At 42.5% G+C, this 23,818-nt stretch overlaps 1 protein-coding gene across 2 annotated transcripts in view; it reads left to right on the forward strand.

Moving 5' to 3' along the window:
- PCDH1 (protocadherin 1) overlaps window positions 1-23,818 on the forward strand; it is a 134,558-nt gene that overhangs the window by 86,462 nt on the left and 24,278 nt on the right. For both annotated transcript variants that reach the window (XM_075275425.1, XM_075275426.1), the window contains exon 4: window positions 17,231-17,450. In XM_075275425.1, the coding sequence (XP_075131526.1) occupies window positions 17,231-17,450 (220 nt within the window). The remainder of the gene's footprint in view (window positions 1-17,230; window positions 17,451-23,818) is intronic.

Below are 23,818 nucleotides of genomic sequence, written 5' to 3' on the forward strand. Positions count from 1 at the left end.
CTTTTGATATTGTGTCGCCTTGGTGCAGACTCCGTAGGTAGGAATTGGCATGTGGACTCTCAAAGTTGGACAATAATTTTACCCGATGTAATGTATGGCCGAAGTCACCAGTTCCACCATCCATGTAATGTGGCATCCTCTAGGCAGCAGATCTTGGAGTTCACCATGCCGGTTCCTCTTTCCTAGTACATAAGCGGGTTCTTCCTTCCCAATCAGAATACACAGTGCCAAGGTGTTGTCGAATATCCATTGACCAACCGTTATCGAATGTGTATGGCCAGTCTAAGCTGATTTGTATTCAGATCAGCTGTGCCACGTAACAATGACTTTGCATTTCATTCTTCAAACCATAAGATAAGAGCTGGACTATTAGGGCTAGTTCAGACGGGGGGCAAGGAGGCGGATTTTGGCAGTGGATTTCGCCTCAGAATCCGCCTCCATACAATGGTGGTCTATGAAGACCACTAGTGAGCTGCCCTTTCTTCAGGCGGACTTGGTGGCTCGCCAAGCCGTGGCTTCCGCCTGGCAGCAGCAACCTCCGGAGTCAACCCATTCATTTGAGTCGACTCCGGAGGGGGAAACCGTGACTGTCGTGGCAGGCGGGTTTTGACCCGAGATGACGTGGCTCCCGGCGTCACTCTCTGTTCCAAAAACCGCCCCCCATGTGAACAAGTCCTTAAAAAGAAAAAAAAATATCCATAGTCGAATAATTAAGACCTGGTTTTGATGCCACGTAGCTGCCTGTACAGCCATCATAATCTTGTAGTGGAGTTTAGTGAATTTCTCACATTGCAACGTCAAAAAAACAATGCTGACTGCAATATTTTTGTTGGTGGTCAACCTGTTCATATCGTAGCAAATTTAATCCAATGCTGCTGTAAAACAGAAGGCTGAGACCCCACGTTGTGGAAACGCACCTTGTTTTTGTTGCAGCTTTTGCTGCGGTTATTTGAACCAAAGCCAAGAGTGGACTGAGCAGAAGTTAGAAGTATAAGTTACCATTCTTTTTGCAAACATTCTTGGCTTTGGCTCAAAAAAATGCAGAAAAAAAAATTGCAACAAAAAATATTTTCTGCAACCTGGGGCCTGAGATTAAAATTTATTGTGAGAAGAATTTACCAAAATTTTTCTCTGAGCTTGTCAAACCATTTGGCTATGCATGGTTAATAGGCTGGCCTTTTAAAGGGGTTGTACTATCTTTCAAAATCCATCATGGTTGTCCACTGTGGTTGGATGAAACTTTTATGGGGAAATCTGGTATTACATGACCACCAAGCTAAATACTAATCCTAGTAGCACTGTGTAAATGGGGAACTCTTCTATGACCACAAGGGTTGAGCGATCGGGATCGGAAAAAAGATCGGATTCCGATCGGCGATTGAGTAAATGTCACAATGGCGATCGAAATTCCAATCCCAATCTTTTCTGACATGATTGATGTCAGAGGTTATCTCAAGATTGGCTCAACCCCATTCATATATATATATATATATATATATATATATATATATATATATATATATATATATATATATATATATATATATAATCATCATTGGTGATCGGGATCAGCTGGAAATTGATCGGAAATCTGATTTTTAAAATCGATCCTGAAATCTCAAGATCGGCTCAACCCTAGTCACTAATCCTACCTTAAAATTGTAAGGGAGAAGGTAGAGGATCCAGATCAGACCAGAGTTTAGTCGATACACCCGTGACCACCAGTGGATTCGTGGCACGTGGCTCATTTGAGTCCAGTCTTACAACCATGAGTTTAGACATAGTATATTTTTTTTACCTGTCTGTACACTCAGGATTGCTGTTCCGAGGACTGTCGTCCATAACTCCGTCATAAATGATGGCCCGTCTCCAAGCTTGTATATTAGAGCCCATCCCTCCTCCACTCTCCACGGCCACACTTAGGATGCGCCCGGCAGCTTCTTCTGGACTGCCTTGTATTTACATAGCTATTTTTTATTTTAATGGCCTAGTCCTAGATTCGAGGCCGCCTTGAAACGACACATTCACTAGTCATCCTGTTCATTATCTTGGTCAATTTAGTCCATCAGCCGCCGGTGCATTGATAATCTCCACTCTCGTTACTACATAAAGTCTAATCATGGACGCAGTGTGTCTTCTGTCGATGTTTTGGCTCTTTCTTCGACTTTCCTTTTTACCTTTCAGCATCTCTTCATCTCTCTTCTTTATTGTGTAATTGCTATTGTTTTATTTGCGACACGTCTTCTATTCTGCCGGGATCTCGAGGAATTAAATTCATAATTAATTGACCTGTATGACTCTGTTCATACCTCTACTGTGAGAGGAGGAAAATCTCTTGGTGAACCGGTGACATTCACCCCAGGGAATGTTAGTGGAGGAATGATTAGGTGAGATATACAGGTCACACACCAGCGATCCCATAGTCTGGCGGTATATATAGCAGTGAGAGCATTTCTTCTTGCTTGCAGTCATATAATCTTCCCACGTCTTGTACACTTCCATTCCCCAAGGCTTCTGCTCCTTGGAGGGAATCTAACCGCTGCCGAAGATTACCGGTGTTCAATACTGCGTGTTGTGCAGGTGGGACTCTTCTATGGGAATGGTGGAAGATGATTATTTAGGACACTACTCTTTGACTCTAAAACTTTTGGATACTTTTTAGGCTTTTTGTCTAGCTTGCTCCACCAGAAAGCCTCAAACAACCTGCTAAGTCTAATTTGTAACCATTTTTGGTTACAACTGGACAGAACCCAAAATCCCAGATGCCCATTCCAGTATTTGTAGTTACTTGGTTCATCCATCATGTGATTTACCATCAACAGTGTTGGTTTGGTTTTGGTCAACAGGGTGAAGAGGTCTATACCCATTTTCAGCGATCTTTTGTGTATGGGGGTATGGAACGCTCTCATGACACTGTGTCAGGGGAGAAAGAGGTTTGGGGATGTTGAATTTTGGAGGCGTCTAATAGAAAAATACATGCACACTTGCAGAAGAAACACTTAGTCATGTATTGGGTTTGTGAGGTCTAGTGGTACCGCCAACTGTTGATGTCTAGCCACCACCTTGTCGATGGAGTCTTGGGCCAGGTAACAACACAACGTGTAAGGGACATTATATCTTTTCAATTTGTCCAAAAGATACCCAATTTCCTTGAAAAAGCCTTGTTATAAATATGCAAACGAGGCTGAAGTGCAATGAAAGATCTACCCGAGTCTCCAAAGGCTGTATACTCAAGCTTGACTACCTGAGGTTCTGCATATTTCTAAGAATTATCTAAAAACATGATGATAGACTCCCATTAAGTAACTGTCAGAAACGTCTTGGGAATTGAAGGTGTCAAAATGACTGCTCTAGATATCCTTAGAGAATATATGTCTGAACGTGTCTGGTAGGCCACGATGGAACGTGCTTGGTTCATCCCCTTGTTATCAGGACTTACGACTCGGATGACATGAACAACGTTCATAGTGGAAACATTTTTTCCATTATTTTTCTACAGGATGAACCAACAGAGGGGATTTGTCACTCACTAGTCAACTAAGATGAGCAAAGCGGACAGTAGATTGACTTATCCTATGAAGTCGTTATTTCCTATGAAGTCAACAACCTCACGTACAGTCGTGTGAAATCCAGTAGCCTACGGCCTCCAAGTTTGCCATGTCGTCCGATAGACTAGGTTGAATGAATTTGGGGTTGTCTTCTCTTGGCTGATGACTTGGTGGCACCGTTCTCATATCTCTTATATTCCATGTTGCTAATTGAGTCTATAGTTACCTGTGTAGCGAACTGCCTACGTAGAATCTATTTTCTCAGTTCGCCTACGTGGAAAGATTAGACTGTAAGCGCTACAGGTCAGGAACTTGTATGACAATTGTGGTGTTGAGAAAATAATCATGTACGATGAATTGGAACGTCTTGACTGGGGGATGTAGGCACCGTCTATAATTATGGCATAGGACAATATGGGGCATCTTGGCGCACCTTTCTTGATTTTTCTCTCTCATTACCCATCCCAGACTTGGTCTCAGAGGGGCTGAGCTCCTAGACCGAAAGTAAAGCTGTTTACATAAGAAAAGAGAGATTCTGTTCTGGGTCACAGGGTTCCATTAAATCCATGTCAGTAGCTGTGGCAGAGTCTGTTAGCATGCGGGAGCCCGAGCCTCGCTTTATAGACGCAAGAATCGAATGGGAAAGCTGCCATTGTCGAAGTAGCTAACCTCGAGTAGGCAGAACGATTATCCTCCTGCTTTATCATAAAATGGGTGTTTTATACGGTGTTATTTTACTGCGTAAAGGGTTGGGACTGTAATTCCACGTTGTACAATTACATGCTTCCACTTTATGGTATACAATGTATCCATTGGAATGTATTTTAACATTCTGTTTCCATGATGTCATCGCTTTCTGGATGTAGATTGTGCTTTAGATTTTATGTAACTTGATGAACGAGCTTAATGTAATCAACTTAATTATTATCTTGGTGTCCTCTCTCGGTCTACGGGTTATCTTGGTTTTATAAAGTCGTAAAAAAACACCTGGCTGAGGACTCGCAAATGTTGTCTGGAATTTAAAAAATAAAAATTTGCTAAGCACAGGGACTGTGGGGAAAAATGGCACTGCCACTCAGTTTCATAATAGTCTTGTGACCTGGAGTAAAGCCGCGCTATACAGGGTTGTGCCAAAACAATTCGGAGTTTTAATAGTTTATTTTTTTCAATTTAAAAAAATGCAAATTGAGTGAAAGAGAAACTCAAATTGTATCAATATTCGGTGTGACCACCAGCATCGCTTCTTCTAGGTACGTTTTCACAGAGTGAAGGTACTCCTGCAGCGAGATTGTTCCCACCATCTTGGAGAACTTTTCCCAGAACTTAAGTGGATATAGGCTTGTTCCAATCGGTCTATCACTTCGTCATCCCAGACAGACTGGATGATGAGATCAGAGCTCTGCAGGGAACATGATGTCTCTTTCTGGACTCCTCCTCTTCTTTTTCCTCCTCTTCTTTTTCCTCCTCTTCTTTTTCCTCCTCTTCTTTTTCCTCCTCTTCTTTTTCCTCCTCTTCTTTTTCCTCCTCTTCTTTTTCCTCCTCTTCTTTTTCCTCCTCTTCTTTTTCCTCCTCCTCTTTCTTTCTCCCCCTCTTCTTTCTCCTCCTCCTCCCCCTCCTCCTCCTTTTTCCTCCTCCTTTTTCCTCCTCCTTTTTCCTCCTCCTTTTTCCTCCTCCTTTTTCCTCCTCCTTTTTCCTCCTCCTTTTTCCTCCTCCTTTTTCCTCCTCCTTTTTCCTCCTCCTTTTTCCTCCTCCTTTCTCTTCCCCCTCTTTCTCCTCCCCCTCTTCTTTTTCCTCCTCCTCTTTTTTTCCTCCTTCTCTTCTTTTTCCTCCTCCTCTTCCTTCTCCTCCTCCTTCTTTTAAATCCTTCTCCTCCTCCTCTTCCTCTTTCTCCTCCTCCTCTTCCTCTTTCTCCTCCTCCTCTTCCTCTTTCTCCTCCTCCTCTTCCTCTTTTTCCTCCTCCTCTTCCTCTTTTTCCTCCTCCTCTTCCTCTTTTTCCTCCTCTTTCTCTTCCTCCTCCTGTTTTTCTTCCGCTTCTTTCATCTCCTCCTCCTCCTCTTTTTCCTCCTCTTTCTCCTCCTCCTCCTCCTCCTCCTCTTTTTCCTCCCCTTCTTTCTCCTCCTCCTCTTCCTCTTTTTCCTCCTCTTTTTCCTCCTTCTCCTCCTCCTCCTCCTCCTCCTCCTCAGGGTGGTTGAACCTAAAATAACCCTTTTTTTATGAATGTGATACATTGACAATTTATGACCCATCTCTGTTTATTCTGAGGCTCTTCTAGATTGCTATTTTATGTAATTTTTTTGTTCCTTTCCATATAAACAGGGCAATTATTTTCATGTCTCAGTCTGTTCCTTAAGATTCTAAATTTGACGTCTCCTGTATATAGGACATTGTGCATTAGCATAAGTATAACCACTTGTTTGTTCCTTTTATGAGTTACGTTAATAAGCCATTATTATTCTAAAAAAGACATGTTCTATTTCTTCTAATCCTGGCCTCGGAATAGAACGCTCTCTCCAGATTTCCTGATTTTGTAATTGCAGCACAGAAATGGTTACGCCGAGCAGATAAGCCCCCTCGCCCCCTCGCTCTCGCTCCTTTGTACTGCTCAGTGTAGCAGCGCCTTGCAGGCCCCTGTGGCAGGGAATGGATTTAAAGTGTGGTTTCACATACTTGGTCCAATAAATCTCTTTGAACAAATTGCCCTGACTTTGCCATTTTCATCCTGATCACATACTTCATCATCAAAGCCCCCAGGAGCCCTCAAATAAAAATTGATGCACATACAGTCACTTATGAGTGAATTTTTCTAGCAACTGCATAATATCTCAGCTCTGATCACGACAACTTTGCAGATGATTAACAAAGCAGCGTGCAATGAAGAAAACATAGCGGCGTCTTCTGTGTTCACACCAGCCTTCTTATGACTGAGACTGATAATGACATTGACAAATGAAAATTCATCTCTCTCCTCCTGCGGGAAAATCTGATGGCTACAGCTTAAATCTACCTGTTACTATCTCTGGTCTTGATCTTCCGTGAACTCCAGTATTTCTACAGTCCATTTATGGACACATAAGATCAGGATTTTATAGATAATACACGGTGTTCAGAAAATGCTGACATCGATCGCAGAATTGTCTAGAGTTGTTGCTTTGTGCTAAATGCTAACCCAGTTGGCGCAGTCTGCTTTACTTTTTTGCATACACGTCCAGGGCCACTTGTCACTGACCCTTTTATAAATGTTTTTTTTTTTTTTTTATGTAGATTGTTAGCCCCATATAGGGATCACAATGTATTTTTTTTTCTTCCTATCAGTATGTCTTTGTAGAGTGGGAGGAAATCCACACAAACATGGGGAGAACATACAAACTCCTTGCAGATGTTGTTCCTGGTGGGATTTGAACCCAGGACTTCAGTGCTGCAAGGCTTCAGTGCTATCCACTGAGTCACTGTGTTTGGATTTATAAAGTGCGGTGGAATGTGTTGAACATATATAAATAAAGATTATATAAAATATAGAATATATTATTATTTTATTGTAAAATAAATTTCTTTATATAGGTTTTTAATTATAAGAACAGGCTAGCGTTTGTATAAATATTTAGATAAAATGTAATGAGATTATATATATTTATTATTATTATTATTATTATTATTATTATTATTATTATTATTATTATTATTATTATTATTATTATTATTATTATTATTATTATTATTATTATTTAGTAGTAGTAATAAAAATAAAATTCTCATTTATATAGGTTTTTAATTATGATTAGAAGGCTAGAGTTTGTATAAATATTTAGATAAAATTTATATAAATGTAATGTTTATTTATTAATATTAATAATTATTAGTATTAGTATTTTTCCTATTTATATAGGTTTTCAATTATAAGACTAGCATTTGTATAAGTATTTAGCTAACATTTACTGAGATATATAAATAAAATATTATTATTATTATTATTATTATTATTATTATTATTATTATTATTATTATTATTATTATTATTATTATTATTATTATTATATTTATTATTATTATTTTTTATATAAAAGTGATGTAGTAATTTTGACTCCTTCATGGCTCTAGATTTAGAAGAGCGAGGACAGGATTGGTTGTAGGTTGGTTCGTTCTATGTAGGATGAGTATATCTATTTGGGCAGGCTTTACCCATCATCCTGGCATTGAGTATACCTCCAGTCTACCACCACGATAATGGCTTCTAAACCTTATTGAGTGTGATCTACCATTGAATCCTCGGAGACTCCATTGTCAATGACTCCATGACATGGCCTCCTGTTATAGGCTGGACTCGCCATTCACTGGTCTGAACGCATCCTTAAACTATGAAGCATTTACATATCTCATGTCATTGTCTCTTGTTGTGACCTTTTTGAATTCCAAAAACTCACGTTCAGCCGTAGCGTCCTGGTCTTGATCAGCCGTTACATTTTGGACTTGACGACCTCTAGTATTGTATCTTTATGGGGTAACCTATAAGGAACTTTTTAGATTCGTGTTAACCCTTTTACAAGCCACGCAGTCCTTTGTGGGGTTCATTAACATTTCTCCCAGTTCATATCACTCCATTATTTTTACACGTGAAGCCAAAAAAAACTTTAGAGAAAAATACAACCATTCGGAATGTGTGAGAACTTGTGCTCCTTTGTTAATGGACTACAAAGCCCAAATGGGCAATGTTTAGCGAGCGAGTGACCCGTTACTGAGGATCACTGACCTGAAGAAAGTAATTTCCCATCCCTCAAACCTAAAGTAACTAACGTTCCACACTCTGGACTCCTCTTCTTCTCTCCAGTTTACCAGTTTACGACCCTTGTGTTTGCCCACCGTAGGGCGAGGCCGGAGCGTTGTACTTAGTTCTATCGCTATGAAGGTGATCTTGGAGGAAATTAAATTATACACAGTTGATAGAATTTTATTTGCTACTTTGTTTCCCTTTTGTGATGACGAACGCCTGCACCTGACTCCGCTCATCAATCCCGCCAATGTGATGGAATGCCAACTTTTTGTAATGTAATTTTTGCCCAATGTGGCGGAAGTAAAGTGATTAGTAAATATAGACCATCAAAGAGAAGAAGGAAATCAGGGTGGTTTAGAATGCGATGGATTAATATAGCTATTTTAATTCTGCGTTCCGCCGATGCATCTCGGAGAAGGGGTTTACCGTAAGTATAAGAAAATATTCCTTCGATGTTCCACCTCGATGAACAGAGTTAATTTACTCGCGGATTCACCTCTTCGCGGGCTTACTTTTTATTAATCCAAACGTTGCTACTTGAAAAATAGCTAGGCATAAATCTTGTCATGGGGAAAAGATGCAGCATTTTGGGCATTCTTTTAATCAAAGGGAAATATTTTCGAAAGTCGTATTGCGAGAAGATATATTGAGCCGGTGAAATATTATGAACTAGTGATTTGCCGATTGGAAATTGCATTTTCAATGTCCCAATGGAACTTAACAGCTACATCGTAATGGTTCTAAGACCGAGTGTATCTCCTAATCTTGTCTCTATTATCAGGTTAACTAGAGGATATTTAGATTTAATTTTCTATAAATTTTTTGGGAGACACTTGTTGATTGTGGGCCCTTTTCAGGCAAGTAGACGTCACTATGGAACGTTCCTAGTTTGGTGGCCACCTACTGAGGTCTATAGTCAGATACATTTACAAGAGGTTCGCAAGGGATAGATGTATGGAAAAATTGTGTGTGTGGGGGGGGACCTGGTCCCATATATATTGTTTAGTTTATAGAGAGAAATCGGAGACTCTAACACAGTGATGGCGAAACTTTTAGAGACGGAGTGCCCAAACTGCAACCCAAAACCCACTAATTTATCACAAAATGCCAACACAGAAATTTAACCTTAATAATGTGCGGATCCACAAGTGTAGACGTCTACGGACCTGCAAAATACGGTCATGTGAATGGGGCTTTGTAGAGCTTTCTGCTCCACTGTGACCCCCCACACACACACAGTTCAAATTGCTTCCCAGTGACCCCCACATAGTATAATCTGCTGCACAGTGGTCCGCTACACAGTATAATCTGCTGCACAGTGGTCCCCTACACGGTATAATCTGCTGCACAGTGGTCCCCCACACAGTATAATCTGCTGCACAGTGGTCCCCCACACAGTATAATCTGCTGCACGGTGGTCCCCCACACAGTATAATCTGCTGCACAGTGGTCCCCACACAGTATAATCTGCTGCACAGTGGTCCCCACACAGTATAATCTGCTGCACAGTGGTCCCCTACACAGTATAGTCTGCTGCACAGTGGTCCCCACACAGTATAATCTGCTCCACAGTGCCCTGCACACAGTATAATCTGCTGCACAGTGGTCCCCACACAGTATAATCTGCTGCACAGTGGTCCCCACACAGTATAATCTGCAGCACAGTGGTCCCCACACAGTATAATCTGCTGCACAGTGGTCCCCACACAGTATAATCTGCTGCACAGTGGTCCCCACACAGTACAATCTGCAGCACAGTGGTCCCCACACAGTATAATCTGCTGCACAGTGGTCCCCACACAGTACAATCTGCAGCACAGTGGCCCCCACACAGTATAATCTGCTGCACAGTGGTCCCCACACAGTACAATCTGCAGCACAGTGGTCCCCACACAGTATAATCTGCTGCACAGTGGTCCCCACACAGTATAATCTGCTGCACAGTGGTCCACACACAGTATAATCTGCAGCACAGTGGTCCCCTACACAGTGTAATCTGTTCCAAAGATGGGTGCCCAAAGAGAGGACTCTGAGTGCCACCTCTGACACCCGTGCCATAGGTTCGCCGCCACTTCTATAACCCATGGAACTTCATAATGGAGTACATGGGAAACTTTCGATTTGAAAGAAGCTTTGTATTAACACCAGGACGTAACCTCTCTAGATAGACTTCTCAAAAATTCTTCCAGAACTATTCTTCAAAAAAAGTAGCGTAGCCAGGTGGAATTTTGCAGTTCTCTTTGCCATAGATACAGGAACGTGAAGAACTTTGGGCCGGTTTCCCGTCTCTAGCGCTGAACAATTTATCTATCTTATCTTAGTATTGTGAAAAAAAAATAAAAAATCCTGCAATTTCCAGTAGTGGTTTCCTTGAGGCGGTATACTGTTGTACTGTTCCTCCTGGGTTGTCTGCCTTGATCTTGTTTTTCCTGCTCACATCCAATCTTGTCAGGGCTCCTCAGAGTTTTTGAGATAAATTTGAAAATGGTTACGCCATAGATCCTGTACAAGAACTCTTTAAGCTTGAAGAGAATCTCTCTAGGAAATTCTAGAGCCGGGATCTCTAAAGAGAATCCTGACGCTCGGATCGGACTCATTAAATATTTTTTTGCAACCCGTCAACTGCTTGGGGGGAGAATGAATACTAAAGTTCTATAAAGGTCTTATGTAATATGCTCTTCGAATCTTCTAGATAAGATAAGACAATCCTTTATATAAGATGTCTACAAAGGTTAAATGTTTTGTTGCTAAAATATTGATACAGTTGTGTCTTAATCTTTCGGATCCATTAATTTTTTACATAGATTTCTGCATCTTTGTAACAATTCTGAATTAAAGGGATCCTATCATTTCTCGATCACACGTAGGAATAGCCTTAAGAAAGGCTCTTCTTCTCCTACCTTTAGATGTCTTCTCCGCACCGCCATTTGGTAGAAATCCCGGTTTTCGTCTGTATGTAAATGAGTTCTCTCGCAGCACTGGGGGCGTCCCCAATGCTGCGAGAGAAATCTCTAGCGCCGCCTCCATCTTCTCCAGGAACGGCCTCGCTACGCGTCTTCTCCTGGAGCTGGGTTCAAACTTTTACGCATGCACAGTCGGCTTTGCCATCGGGCCTCAGGCAGAGCCAACTGCGCATGCTCACATGCCACAAAAAAATGGCCGCTTACTGTTTAAGCGGCCATTTTTCTTGTGACTGCGGGCATGCCCAGTCTGCTCTACCCGAAGCTCGAGGAGTAGAAGATTGAAATCCAGGTCGGAAGAAGACACAGGCAGAGGGCGTTCCAGAAGAATATAGAGGCGTCGCTGGTGATTTCTCTCGCAGCATTGGGGGCCGCCCCCAGTGCTGCAAGAGAATTCTTTTGCATACAAATGAAAACCCGGATTTCTATGGAACGGTGTCGCGGAGAAGACATCGAAAGGTAGCAGAAGAATTGCCTTTCTTAAGACTATTCCTACGTGTGATTGAGAAAAAATGTGATTTAATGATAGAATCCAGGACATGGTATCGTGCACTGTGGCTCAGTGGTTAGCACCGGGGTCCTGGGTTCGAATCTGACCAAGGGTAATGTCTGTATGGATTTAGTATGTTCTTCCCGTGTTTGCATGGGTTTCCTCTGGGTACTCCAGTTTTCTCCCACATGCCAAAAATACACGAATGGGTAAATTGGCTCCCCCATTCAATCAACTGGCCCCTGTGGGTGTTGGGGGTGAGCACCTATATGAAAGCCGCTAACATCTACTCCACCTGGTGTCCTTGAGAAAAGCACATAAGATCTTTGTTAATCCTTGTGGTTGGTTGTCTATAAGAGTTGGAGTGGTGTTCCTTTTCCTAGGGAAGAATAATATAGCACATTATACAGTCCTATGAAAAAGTTTGGGCACCCCTATTAATCTTAATCATTTTTAGTTCTAAATATTTTGGTGTTTGCAGCAGCCATTTCAGTTTGATATATCTAATAACTGATGGACACAGTAATATTTCAGGATTGAAATGAGGTTTATTGTACTAACAGAAAATGTGCAATATGCATTAAACCAAAATTTGACCGGTGCAAAAGTATGGGCACCTCAACAGAAAAGTGACATTAATATTTAGTACATCCTCCTTTTGCAAAGATAACAGCCTCTAGTCGCTTCCTGTAGCTTTTAATCAGTTCCTGGATCCTGGATAAAGGTATTTTGGACCATTTCTTTCTACAAAACAATTCAAGTTCAGTTAAGTTTGATGGTCGCCGAACATGGACAGCCCGCTCTCAAATGATCTGAAAACAAAGATTGTTCAACATAGTTGTTCAGGGGAAGGATACAAAACGTTGTCTCAGAGATTTAACCTGTCAGTTTCCACTGTGAGGAACATAGTAAGAAAATGGAAGACCACAGGGACAGTTCTTGTTAAGCCCAGAAGTGGCAGGCCAAGAAAAATATCAGAAAGGCAGAGAAGAAGAATGGTGAGAACAGTCAAGGACAATCCACAGACACCTCCAAAGAGCTGCAGCATCATCTTGCTGCAGATGGTGTCACTGTGCATCAGTCAGTAATACAGCGCACTTTGCACAAATAGAAGCTGTATGGGAGAGTGATGAGAAAGAAGCCGTTTCTGCACGTACGCCACAAATAGAGTTGCCTGAGGTATGAAAAAGCACATTTGGACAAGGCAGCTTCATTTTGGAAACAAAAATTGAGTTGTTTGGTTATAAAAAAAAGGCGTTATGCATGGCGTCCAAAAAGAAACAGCATTCCAAGAAAAACACATGCTACCCACTGTAAAATTTGGTGGAGGTTCCATCATGCTTTGGGGCTGTGTGGCCAATGCCGGCATCGGGAATCTTGTTAAAGTTGAGGGTCGCATGGATTCCACTCAGTATCAGCAGATTCTTGAGAATAATGTTCAAGAATCAGTGACGAAGTTGAAGTTACGCCGGGGATGGATATTTCAGCAAGACAATGATCCAAAACACCGCTCCAAATCCTCAGGCATTCATGCAGAGGAACAATTACAATGTTCTGGAATGGCCATCCCAGTCCCCAGACCTGAATATCATTGAACATCTGTGGGATGATTTGAAGCGGGCTGTCCATGCTCGGCCACCATCTAACTTAACTGAACTTGAATTGTTTGTCCAAAATACCTTTATCCAGGATCCAGGAACTGATTAAAAGCTACAGGAAGCGACTAGAGGCTGTTATCTTTGCAAAAGGAGGATCTACTAAATATTAATGTCACTTTTCTGTTGAGGTGCCCATACTTTTGCACCGGTCAAATTTTGGTTTAATGCATATTGCACATTTTCTGTTAGTACAATAAACCTCATTTCAATCCTGAAATATTACTGTGTCCATCGGTTATTAGATATATCAGACTGACATGGCTGTTGCAAATACCAAAATATTTAGAACTAAAAATGATTAAGATTAATAGGGGTGCCCAAACCTTTTCATAGGACTGTATATACTTTGCCTGTCCATTTGGCTAGAGATCCAATGGAGACTCTCAATTCGGGTCCCCCCAATTTTTTTTTTTTTTTTTTTTTGAGAACCTGGTTCTCTGGAATCCAGATATAAGATGATGAAATTCCATTGAAGTAAAACCTATTCTTGGCTATAGATTTAGTTCAGGCGTCATTGGTGGCCGGAGTAGATTGGACTTATCTGTGTTACACATGTCTCAATCTCTATTGATTCACAGATGTGTAACCCTCTAGACACACACACACACCTATTGACACTTGGTAAATTAACACCAGGTTATCAGTTGCTTGTGTGACCAGATCACTATATACCATTATCTGTGCTTACACAAACAGTATACAGAGGTCCTTGTGATGAAGCATTGTCTACTCGCTCAGTATACTGGTTTCTATGGAAGTAATAGGGTGATGGGCCAAGATGGCGGCAGATACAAGTCTTTTTAAACTTGGCTCCCTTGGACAACCAATATGCCCATGCCCTGGTGTATGGTATATAGCAGCAATGTAATGGACGTAGAGCATATAGCTCACAGGACTTATAGGAAAACCATGTAGACGAAAGCAACAAAGGCTGTATTCACACCGGTGCTCAGTTTCCATCTGTCCCCCATTCTGCTATGGACTTTACTCTCTGCATTTTTGAGTGGAGACCCAGTGGACCCATTGGGGTCTGGAGGCTTCTGCTGGGAATCGCTTTGTAAGCAGATTGGGTTTCTGTTTTTTGGGGGGGTTTCTTGGGTTACCAAGTGAACCTGAAGAATGGAAACCCGAGCGAAAGCATGAACCTAGTGTAAGGCTGCAGTTGCGTACCATTTTTCGCTAGAAGTTTAATGTGTACACTGGGAATACTCGGAGGTCTAAAGTGTCCCTTTTTACAAGATACAAACTGGCTTTATTAGCGTAACTGATGAAAAACATTTGGTATTGCCAAAGCAAAGAATGGTAGGGGGTGGGAGAAGGGGGTGGGGTGTGTGGTATGGGATACGTGCATCCTTGGGGTCTCGTTATTCTTGTTTGGGGCATAGAGTGGTTGGGTGGTTTAAAGGTCTTTGGGGTCTGTGGGTGTGTGGGGGGGTAATAGTCTTTGGGGTCTCATCTTCCTCTTGTTTGGTGGCATTTTGTAGTTGAATGACCTTACCACACCCACATCATAGGTTCTAGTCCTGCTCTTGGCAACAACACTGTTGCCAAAAGAGAAAAATTTTGAAAAACCCCAATGGAAAAAAGTTATAGCCCCCCCAAACCCCATGTATGGTCCAAAAAAAAAAAAGGGGGGGGGGGAGTTCTTTTTCTAAACCAGGAAACTTAGCCTGGTCCTGAAGTGGTTAAATGCGGCCATGCACGGTGTCCACATAGCGGGAACAGCCCTTAAACCCAATCTGAGAGATTTTCCGAGCGATGGAGCAGATTTCCATTGTTTGTGATGGTTTTGCCGGGTCAATTGTCACATTATTGACCTGAAAATTATCGGCACTTATATCGCCATCTTTATTAGGAAAAATCCTGCAGGTTTTCACTCCAATTATTTCGACAATGTCTTGTCTTGGATAAAGTTAACCCTGTAGAGTGCAGAGTCCGCCGTTGCGATCACCTCCATCTATCTGCCTGCAGTAGAACATCAATGACAAGACCCGCACACACATATATATTGTTCCTGCGAGCGTTGACCTTTTATTGGCTAACTGATGTTTCTAATATCCAGACTTGCAGAAACACTTATGTCTTGAAAGCTTTTATCTGTAAACATGAGGCAGCCGAGTGCAGAACGCGTCGGAGCCATTGTGAATGCAGGCATCTGTGAATATCCATAAACATCTGTTATTTAATACAGGTATCATCTCCGCCTGAGACAAATGGCCGGAGCCGGAGATTGTGGCCATTCACATACTGAAACTTCAGGGGACTGGGATTTGACTATAATCTCAAAAGTGTTATTGATGTCACGGGGGTTGTTTTTTTTCAGAATCGAAACGCAGCGCGGCATTAGCAGAGAGGCCAGCCGAGGTTGTCGATGTGTTTACGACGAGGCTTTAAGGGAGCGCTTTGAGATGTTTCTTAACTTTGTCTTCAAAAACGCAGAACCTGAGCCGGAGCCTTATCAGCCGCTGCGGTGCGACGTGGCTCAGGATGGGCTGAAATCTATAGATTTTAATAGTGTTGTGTCAAAGGGCCTGATCTGACGATTGTTCAGATGACTAAAATTAAAATCCTGTATATTTTGCATCTGGCCCGACGTGACCTGCACATTTGCACTTGAGAAAGGGCCAGGCCTGAAACGCGTTGTGCTGTTTTATCTACCTCAATAAAAATATTCCATATTGGATATTCTGATTCCTGCATCATTCCATCACCAGTGAGCGCGGAGCCTTCTCCTGTTACGAACCTCTGGTTCTCAATGTATCATTTTTGGCACCCATTTGATAGACTGGAAAGTTGGAGGCCATGGGCCCGGGGACAGCTGCACTCTCTGCATTCCCTCAGTGTGGAGGACGTATATGAAACTCCATACCACCATGAACTGTCTCCCAACTCTATGCAACCTAGGCTTTGTTCACATTTGCTTTTTGACTTTTGCTCATCACCATAGGGCCGATGCCAATGGTGGGCAACAGAAAAAATTACATAATAATGCCCTCCATCTTCTTCTCTGCCTCCGCCTACTGTCCTGTGTCACCGCACGTCTTCATCCAAAAGCGCCGACTGCGCATATGTCGGCCATTTTCCTGTGGCCAAACGAGAGAGGATCTAGAGATCTACAGGAAGGAATTTGGTTGAGTTCTGAATGTTTTATCATCCTCTTAATCTGAATCTGGATGTCCATTATGAGTTGGCAACATGGACTGTTCTATATCAACAGCCCTGAACTGTATTATGGATCTGGTCACATGTAAATCGAATGATTGTAACTTTGTATTCCAAAGAGTCCAACGCTCTTCACAAGGGTTCCATAGCCTCATCACACGGCTTTTTAATTGATGTACATAGGTTGGGTTTGTTACAATGATTATAGTTCACATTGTGTCTGTAAATGGGGGTCCTAAACCAATAACGCTACGAGCATTTATGCTGGGGGGAGTCAAGGCTCTTTATGGTTGTCACCATGTTGGATATGTTCTTGAGGTGGACTTAACTTTGGAAAGAAGAACATGGTTGGGATTTATCTTATTTCTGGATACTCCATCCCTTTATATGTTCTATTATGTGGCTGTTTCTATAGCACCCGGGCTAACGCCATCATCAGGAGCTCTATTATTGACTGCAATGTTATGTATTCCTGGTTGCCAAGGAATGTATCCTTAATATTGGTGTGCATAGATGGATCTTTCATATGTGCAATAGACTAAGGCATCTTATACAATGAACTATTTTACATTATAATATATTTATACTTGTTTCCGTCTTGCTTATAAACTTCCACTTGTAACCGACTCTTCCCTTGCCTTCCGCAGTTACCTCATCGTCGAGTGACGTTTTCCACATCCAATCAGGCGCCTGACATCCAGGACCCTTCTCAGCACAGCTACTATGACAGCGGCCTAGAGGAGTCAGAGACCCCAAGCAGCAAGTCATCTTCTGGTCCAAGAATAGGGCCCCTGGCTCTCCCAGAAGACCACTATGAGCGAACCACCCCTGATGGTAGCATCGGTGAGATGGAACATCCTGAAACTGGTAAGAGAGAGAATCGCAAGGAAGACCCAAGTCACATCGTTTAGTGTTGCCCCATCACCAGACATCATGCTTTCTGGCAGTGTTTGTTGTCTTTCCACATTTGTAGTATATTTTTGCTTTTATCTTTAGGCCAAGTATATAAAACCATTTTCTTTTTTGTTGGGCTTTGGAAATGAGTCGTAAAATACAATCCAATAAGTGGTGGTCAAGTCCAACACTGATCTCATACGTGGGGTAACCTATTCATACAGAGTACCGGAGTATCCTCTGTTGGGCCCAATGATGGCCCAAATTTAATGGTTACTATGGACCATTTCTTTGGGGGTTGTAGGAGGGTGGACTCCTAGAGACCATTTCATCTGGTTGACCCAAGGTCATGTAGTTATAAACATTCTGGATTTGGAATGATGTAAAATATCACTAGTATTCCTAACCTAGTTACTGATGCTACGCTGGTCCCATGCAAGGCAATTTCCTTCCTTCTCCATCAATGACGTCAATACTTAGGACTGTCACGGCCAACCACAGGCTGTAGGGTCAACAAAGTGGAGTTGACTTGTCAGTGATTGGCTTCAAAGGTCGCAGGTCAGGTCAACTCAGGAAGAGTAGAGAACAGTATGGGGCCATGGAAGTATCGGCATCGGAGCGGCAGGGGAAGGGATGGAAGTGATGGGGGTTTTATTTAACTCTATAGGTTTGACAACCCTTGTCCATGATTTGGGTCTGAGAGAGGGATCATAGTTCTCTTTTTAAGGTTAGGCCTTCAAAGCTGTAGGGGTTGTGTATATAGGTTCCAGGTTCCTAGTAATGAGCAGCTATAGGGCCTTCTAGTCTTCAGTCTGACCACGGCTAATGGAAACTTATTTGATGCATCCCGAATTGGTAAGTGTGTTGAGTTAAGCCGGGAAGCAACACCAGTTGTTCTATATAGCACACCTACATCATCCATACTCAATATAGCACAAATACATCATCTATATATCTGCTATCTTCTATGTATAATTCCTTATCAGGATGATCTTCTGAGCTTCCAAATTATACAAAGTGATATTTTTCTGGCTGTATACAATACACCCCATCCTGCATGCTACAAATATAGTAACATTGATTGGATCGGAACACTTTATCATAGGTCAGACCATCCAATCCAATAAATCCTCTAGTTCTTGTGTTCCATAGACCTTCATGGTTCGAACAATCCGTACGGTCAATCTATTGAAACTACTTTCCATGTCCTACACCTAGGCAGTATATAGAAGCATTGCCTACTGCAGCGGTTTTATGAATGGCGCTGACCTCCCACATCTATTGATGTGACTGATGTTTACAAACCTTGTTAGACGAGCTCTGAGATGGAACATTCTATATTCTACGTCGTCGTGAAACATAAACTAGTGGCTTCGGAAAGATGAGATGCAAGGGAGAGGCAATGGACAATTTGGAGACAGTGGATTTTCAAGTTGATGTATGGTAGGCCGTTTGGTGACCTGACCCTTCTAGAATTGCTGTGTGTTCATGAAAAATGTATTCGGAGGAGAAGCATTGGCTCATCTTCAGAAATACCGATTGACTATTTCAAGCCTAAACATCAAAGCACTAGCGTAGAAAATGATGCCGACCGAAAACAGGGATTCCAATGATCTGTGTACCCTTGTAAGTGTCTACAGAGGAGCCTTCACCATCTCCATCAATTCCAACTAATAATGGTCCAAATTTAATGGACCATTTCTTTGGGATTGTAGAAGGGTGGACTGCTAGAGTCATTTTCATCTGGTTGACCCGAGGAACCTCAGTCCAACACTGTATGAGATTCATAGGAGAATGATTAGTTGGTCCATTTGGAGTATACCTATTGGTGCAGATTCTGGCACAGTTGGAGTTTCTTCTCCAGCCCCCACCATGCCTGAGAAATCATTTGTTGTAGAATCCCATCTACCTTGTCTGTCAGGTGGGTGGTCCCATGTGGTCTGCTCTAGTGAAGAACCATCCACCTCTGTATGGGTTACACTGGGACAGAATTTGAAGGCCCCCACCATTCCTGAGCAATTGGTGCTGATGGTATGGCAAATAGGCTTTGCACTGTCCTGGGCTGGATTAGATAGACAAGTACCCGCCCACCTGACTGTGTAGAGAGCTTAACTAGTATATTGGGTGCTGAAACTAATAGAAACGCTTGCTTGGGAACAGAAAAACTTCTAATTGCGCCGGAATCAGTGGAGCAGCGGCTATAGTTGGTGATGGGTCCTGTTTTTAGGAAAGATCAGTATGACCATTTGACCTAGAGGCAAGTTGGGAGGGATTTGTTTAATATTAGTCCATTGTCTCATCACAAGACCTTATGAAAGCAAAGACTTACTTATCAGGTTCTTAAAGGATCACTCCAGTAGTGACCAATAGTGTGATACATAAGGCGGAACCAGACTCGGCCCAATAATGTGTTGCCGTGTAAAGAGGAAATCACGTGATAACCTGGAAAACAAATTGTATCTAAAATGTATCAAACTCCATTAAATAAAATATATCAAAGAAAATTGAAGGGCCAAATTAGACTGGTCACAAAGGAGTCTTATAGAAGCTTCTTCTTGGAAAGCATTGGTGCGATCTTGCACCTGCCACTACCTTCTCCCTCGCAGTCGGGATTTCGGATGGTTATTACTGTTACAGTCTTCTCATCATTTCATTCTTAACCTGGTTTTGCCTAATGAAACCTATTGAATCCCAGGGAAAAGATCTCTAAATACCGTATTACCCAGCCGCGTCTGTCCTTAATGAGGACGTCCCTTTAAGCCGCATCCTTTGGGACTTCCACACCCCAATTATAAATAGGAAACATCAGGCGTAACGCACGGGGGTCCGGCTGTAATCCGAGCTTTATACCTAAAGATTAGTGGGATTTAGCCTTGACTATAGTGATTGTTATCTATGGATTATTTACTTTTACCACAAATCTGATCAAAAGGTAGTCGTATCTGTAGCCATCTGCAAATGTTTAGCAAAATGATAGCAGCGGGTTTAGACGCCATGCCATGTTTATGATTGGATTTGTGTCTGTAGTGGACATTGCATGTATTAAATCTACCAAACCGGCGACGTCCATTACTATCCTCCGAGTAACGCTCGATCAATAGACCCATAATGTGTACGCTGATGCCACCGGAATGTTTAACGTGCCACACCTATCAAGTGATAGTATCAGTATAGAGGAGTGATACATTGTAACCTTCTCTGTGACTGGTTGAAAGAAAATCCCTACGAAATTGGCAAGTGTTTGTCTATTATTAGGCTTGGTGGCCGGTGGATAGGGACCCATAAGATAAAACCTGTTCCATAGTTATTGGGTGGTCCATGGCAAATTGGACTTTCCATGGTGGGTAAAAACCACTATGACTGGAGCCAGGCTGCCATACCAGACTCAGAAGATGGACAGGACTCTTCCGGATTACTGTACGACCTACCAGATGACTCATCCGGGGTGTTGAGTTACAAATCAGGTTTTACTAGAAGTGGTGGCCATAATAATGTGCATTAAAGTGTCTGATATGTTAATTCTCCCAAATCCCGGGTTGTAAAATCTATAAACAGACCGAGCTTTATACCTCGTAACACGGGAGTCCACAAATTACATTTTTTAATAGTCACTTTTTGGTTACGGGAAAGATATATTTTTTGTCAGGTGCTGACAGATTTTATTAGGCGGTGTGTATGTAATGTGTAATATCTCCTATCTGCATGCGGACTTTTCCTTATGTTACCCAATTAAAATTATGATGCCAATTAACATTCCACTTGCTTTAGTACTTGAGCGAAGAGGTTGATGTAATGATTCACACTACTTGGTCTACTGGATTCCGCTCTACTTCTGGTTCAAACATGGCAATGCGCCAAGTAGATGGGTAATGATGGACGTTAAAGGCGTGTTCTTGTGTCCAAAACATCCGGGTCCCACCTCATTCCCAAGATAGGAGTCAGAGTTCCCAATTTTGTATCTGTACTGGAGGGAAAAGGGAATACATGGTGGGTCTCTCCATAAACTTCTATCGGGGTCCTAAACATGTCTGAGACTGCCTGTGGATACGTCATACATGTCCAAGGTAAAAATCCTTTAAGTAATGTGGGGAAAATAATCTAGATATGTCCTAGTGCTCTCCAAAATTCACTGGTGGACCACACCAGCTACTACGGTCCATCAGAGTCTACGTAGCCATATCTGATTGGGTCAATGGTGACAGGTGGCATCTATTGACCCACGATCTCATGACTATTGTGGTCAGGTCGAGCCCTTCACAATATGTCATATATGACCTTGCCAACTATAGCCATACTACAAGAATGTGTTGCCCAGAGGTGAAACCCCTAGGATAGGCTATCCATGTTAGTCTTGGTAACCCCAAGGGGACAGCTCATATTAAGGCTTTACCTACCTTAGACTTATTGACAAAATCTGCTGTAAATATCTAGTAGATGCAAGTCCCCCCTCTAGGATCATCATTGATCTCCATCCTAGGCCAACCTTTGTCCTTCTTTGTGACTCAGTCACTGCACCCAGGGTTCAAACGAAGAGGTGGCTGCATCCATAACGTTCATAGAAGTGCACCCACCTTGCCATTCCTAACTCACTTGGATGTGGCAGCCAGTGACCGAATGACTTGGGCCAAGTTCACCTCTACGCTGAAGACACTGCCAGAAATCAGTGGAGAGAACTTTTCTAGCCACCACTTTCAGTATGAAAATGGCGGCCGACCAGTCGATGGGGTCTGTTGATGTCTGTGGGTAACCATTGTTTTAGAGCCTGGTGCAGATGTGAACCTAACCAATGCTGAATGGGGGGGGGGGGGGTCAGGGGACCCCCGATTTGGACATAGGTGCTTATCTAATGATCCTTTATGGGATATCCTAGCGGGGAATACCTTTTTTATGCGTCATGGTTCTATGATTAATTGTTGCCTCTGTTACCAAGGTATTCTGGTCAATATGCAAATGAGTTCTTTGGAGCAACAGCAGCACCCTCACTGCTCCAAAGATCTCCATTGCCTGTTGACAAAACCACATTTGAGGCACGACGGGAACACAGACTGATTTGGGTGAGGCCAACCCATCTGTTGGGTTTGGTTCTGTTGGCACTCCGTTTTGAAGTTTAGTAGAACCCCAATGATTATACATAGACCTTTATATCAAAGTATACGGCCACGTCCTTTCCTTCTATTGTAAAAATCAGAATGGTAATTTATTTTTTTCGTTACTTCCGTACAATTCTCCAGATATACGAATACCATATTATTGTCCGCAATGAGAAACAATCCATTCCCTCCCTCTCCAGCCCTTGTCCTCAATCTCCTTTTCCTCTCCGGATGTATCTGGGCCGCTGTGTCTATCTGCTCTGAGCTTATTCAATTAGAAGCTTCTAGCCCTTGGGGGTATAATTCCATTTTCGGCTGCTGGATCTCCAATATGTGAGGTTATCCCTTGTTAGTTCCCCAAAGCGCGCGCCCTCCCTGGCTGTAAATGCATTACCTTGCCATCCCATCTAATCATTTCCCGTTAAATGCCGTTAATTGAATCACACCGGCATTAGCCGAAACCTTCCCCCCCCCCCTGCTCCTCGTGTTTTGTTTCTCCTCTTAATGGAGAGATCTTCAGCGGCTTCAGGTGCAAACCTCGCCTCTGCCTTTGTTGTTCGGGCTTCTGGGCATGGGAATGCCATTGTTGTGTCCTCTAGCGTGTTCCTGGGGACTGATGATGAGCATCAGACTGCTGGGTGTGAAAGTGTGAGCCTGGAACAGATCACTGGGCTTATGGAATCAGCACAAATCTGGTTAACACCCTAACCTCACCTCCTTTACACACACGTCGCCCTCTACACCCCCCTCCCCCCACACCTCGTCTCCTGACTTGTCGCTGCTAATCCATCTGTTGCTGGCTGCAGAAACCAGCTTGTTAGCCAGGACATCAACCCAATTAGAGAAGGATTTAGACACTATCCAGACAGAGCAAGTGATGGTCACACACACAAGATGTGCCGCAACTTCAAGACCTAGCCGAAACCAGCCGTCAACATTACCACCATGAGTTTTCTCGACCTTCAAAGTCAGAAACGTTTGTTCTTTAGCTCCATATTAACTTCTTCCTCTCCGATAGGGTCTCGTTTTTTTTTTTCTCTTTCCTTAAGACTCCGAGTTAATCCTGTTCAGAGTCTTATTGTGTATAACACAATTATATCCTCGCGAAGGTTGAGCAGAGACTTTCTTGGGGCCGGTGGTGCGGTCGTCATGTTTTTTTTTTTTTTCTTCATCGTTACATTTCGCTATTTTATTACCTAGAAAGTAAATACTTCTGGGAAATAAAACGGGATTTATAGACTCAAATATATC

Source organism: Leptodactylus fuscus, chromosome 5 (genome assembly GCF_031893055.1).
Source record: "Leptodactylus fuscus isolate aLepFus1 chromosome 5, aLepFus1.hap2, whole genome shotgun sequence".
In the NCBI taxonomy this organism is placed as follows: domain Eukaryota; kingdom Metazoa; phylum Chordata; class Amphibia; order Anura; family Leptodactylidae; genus Leptodactylus; species Leptodactylus fuscus.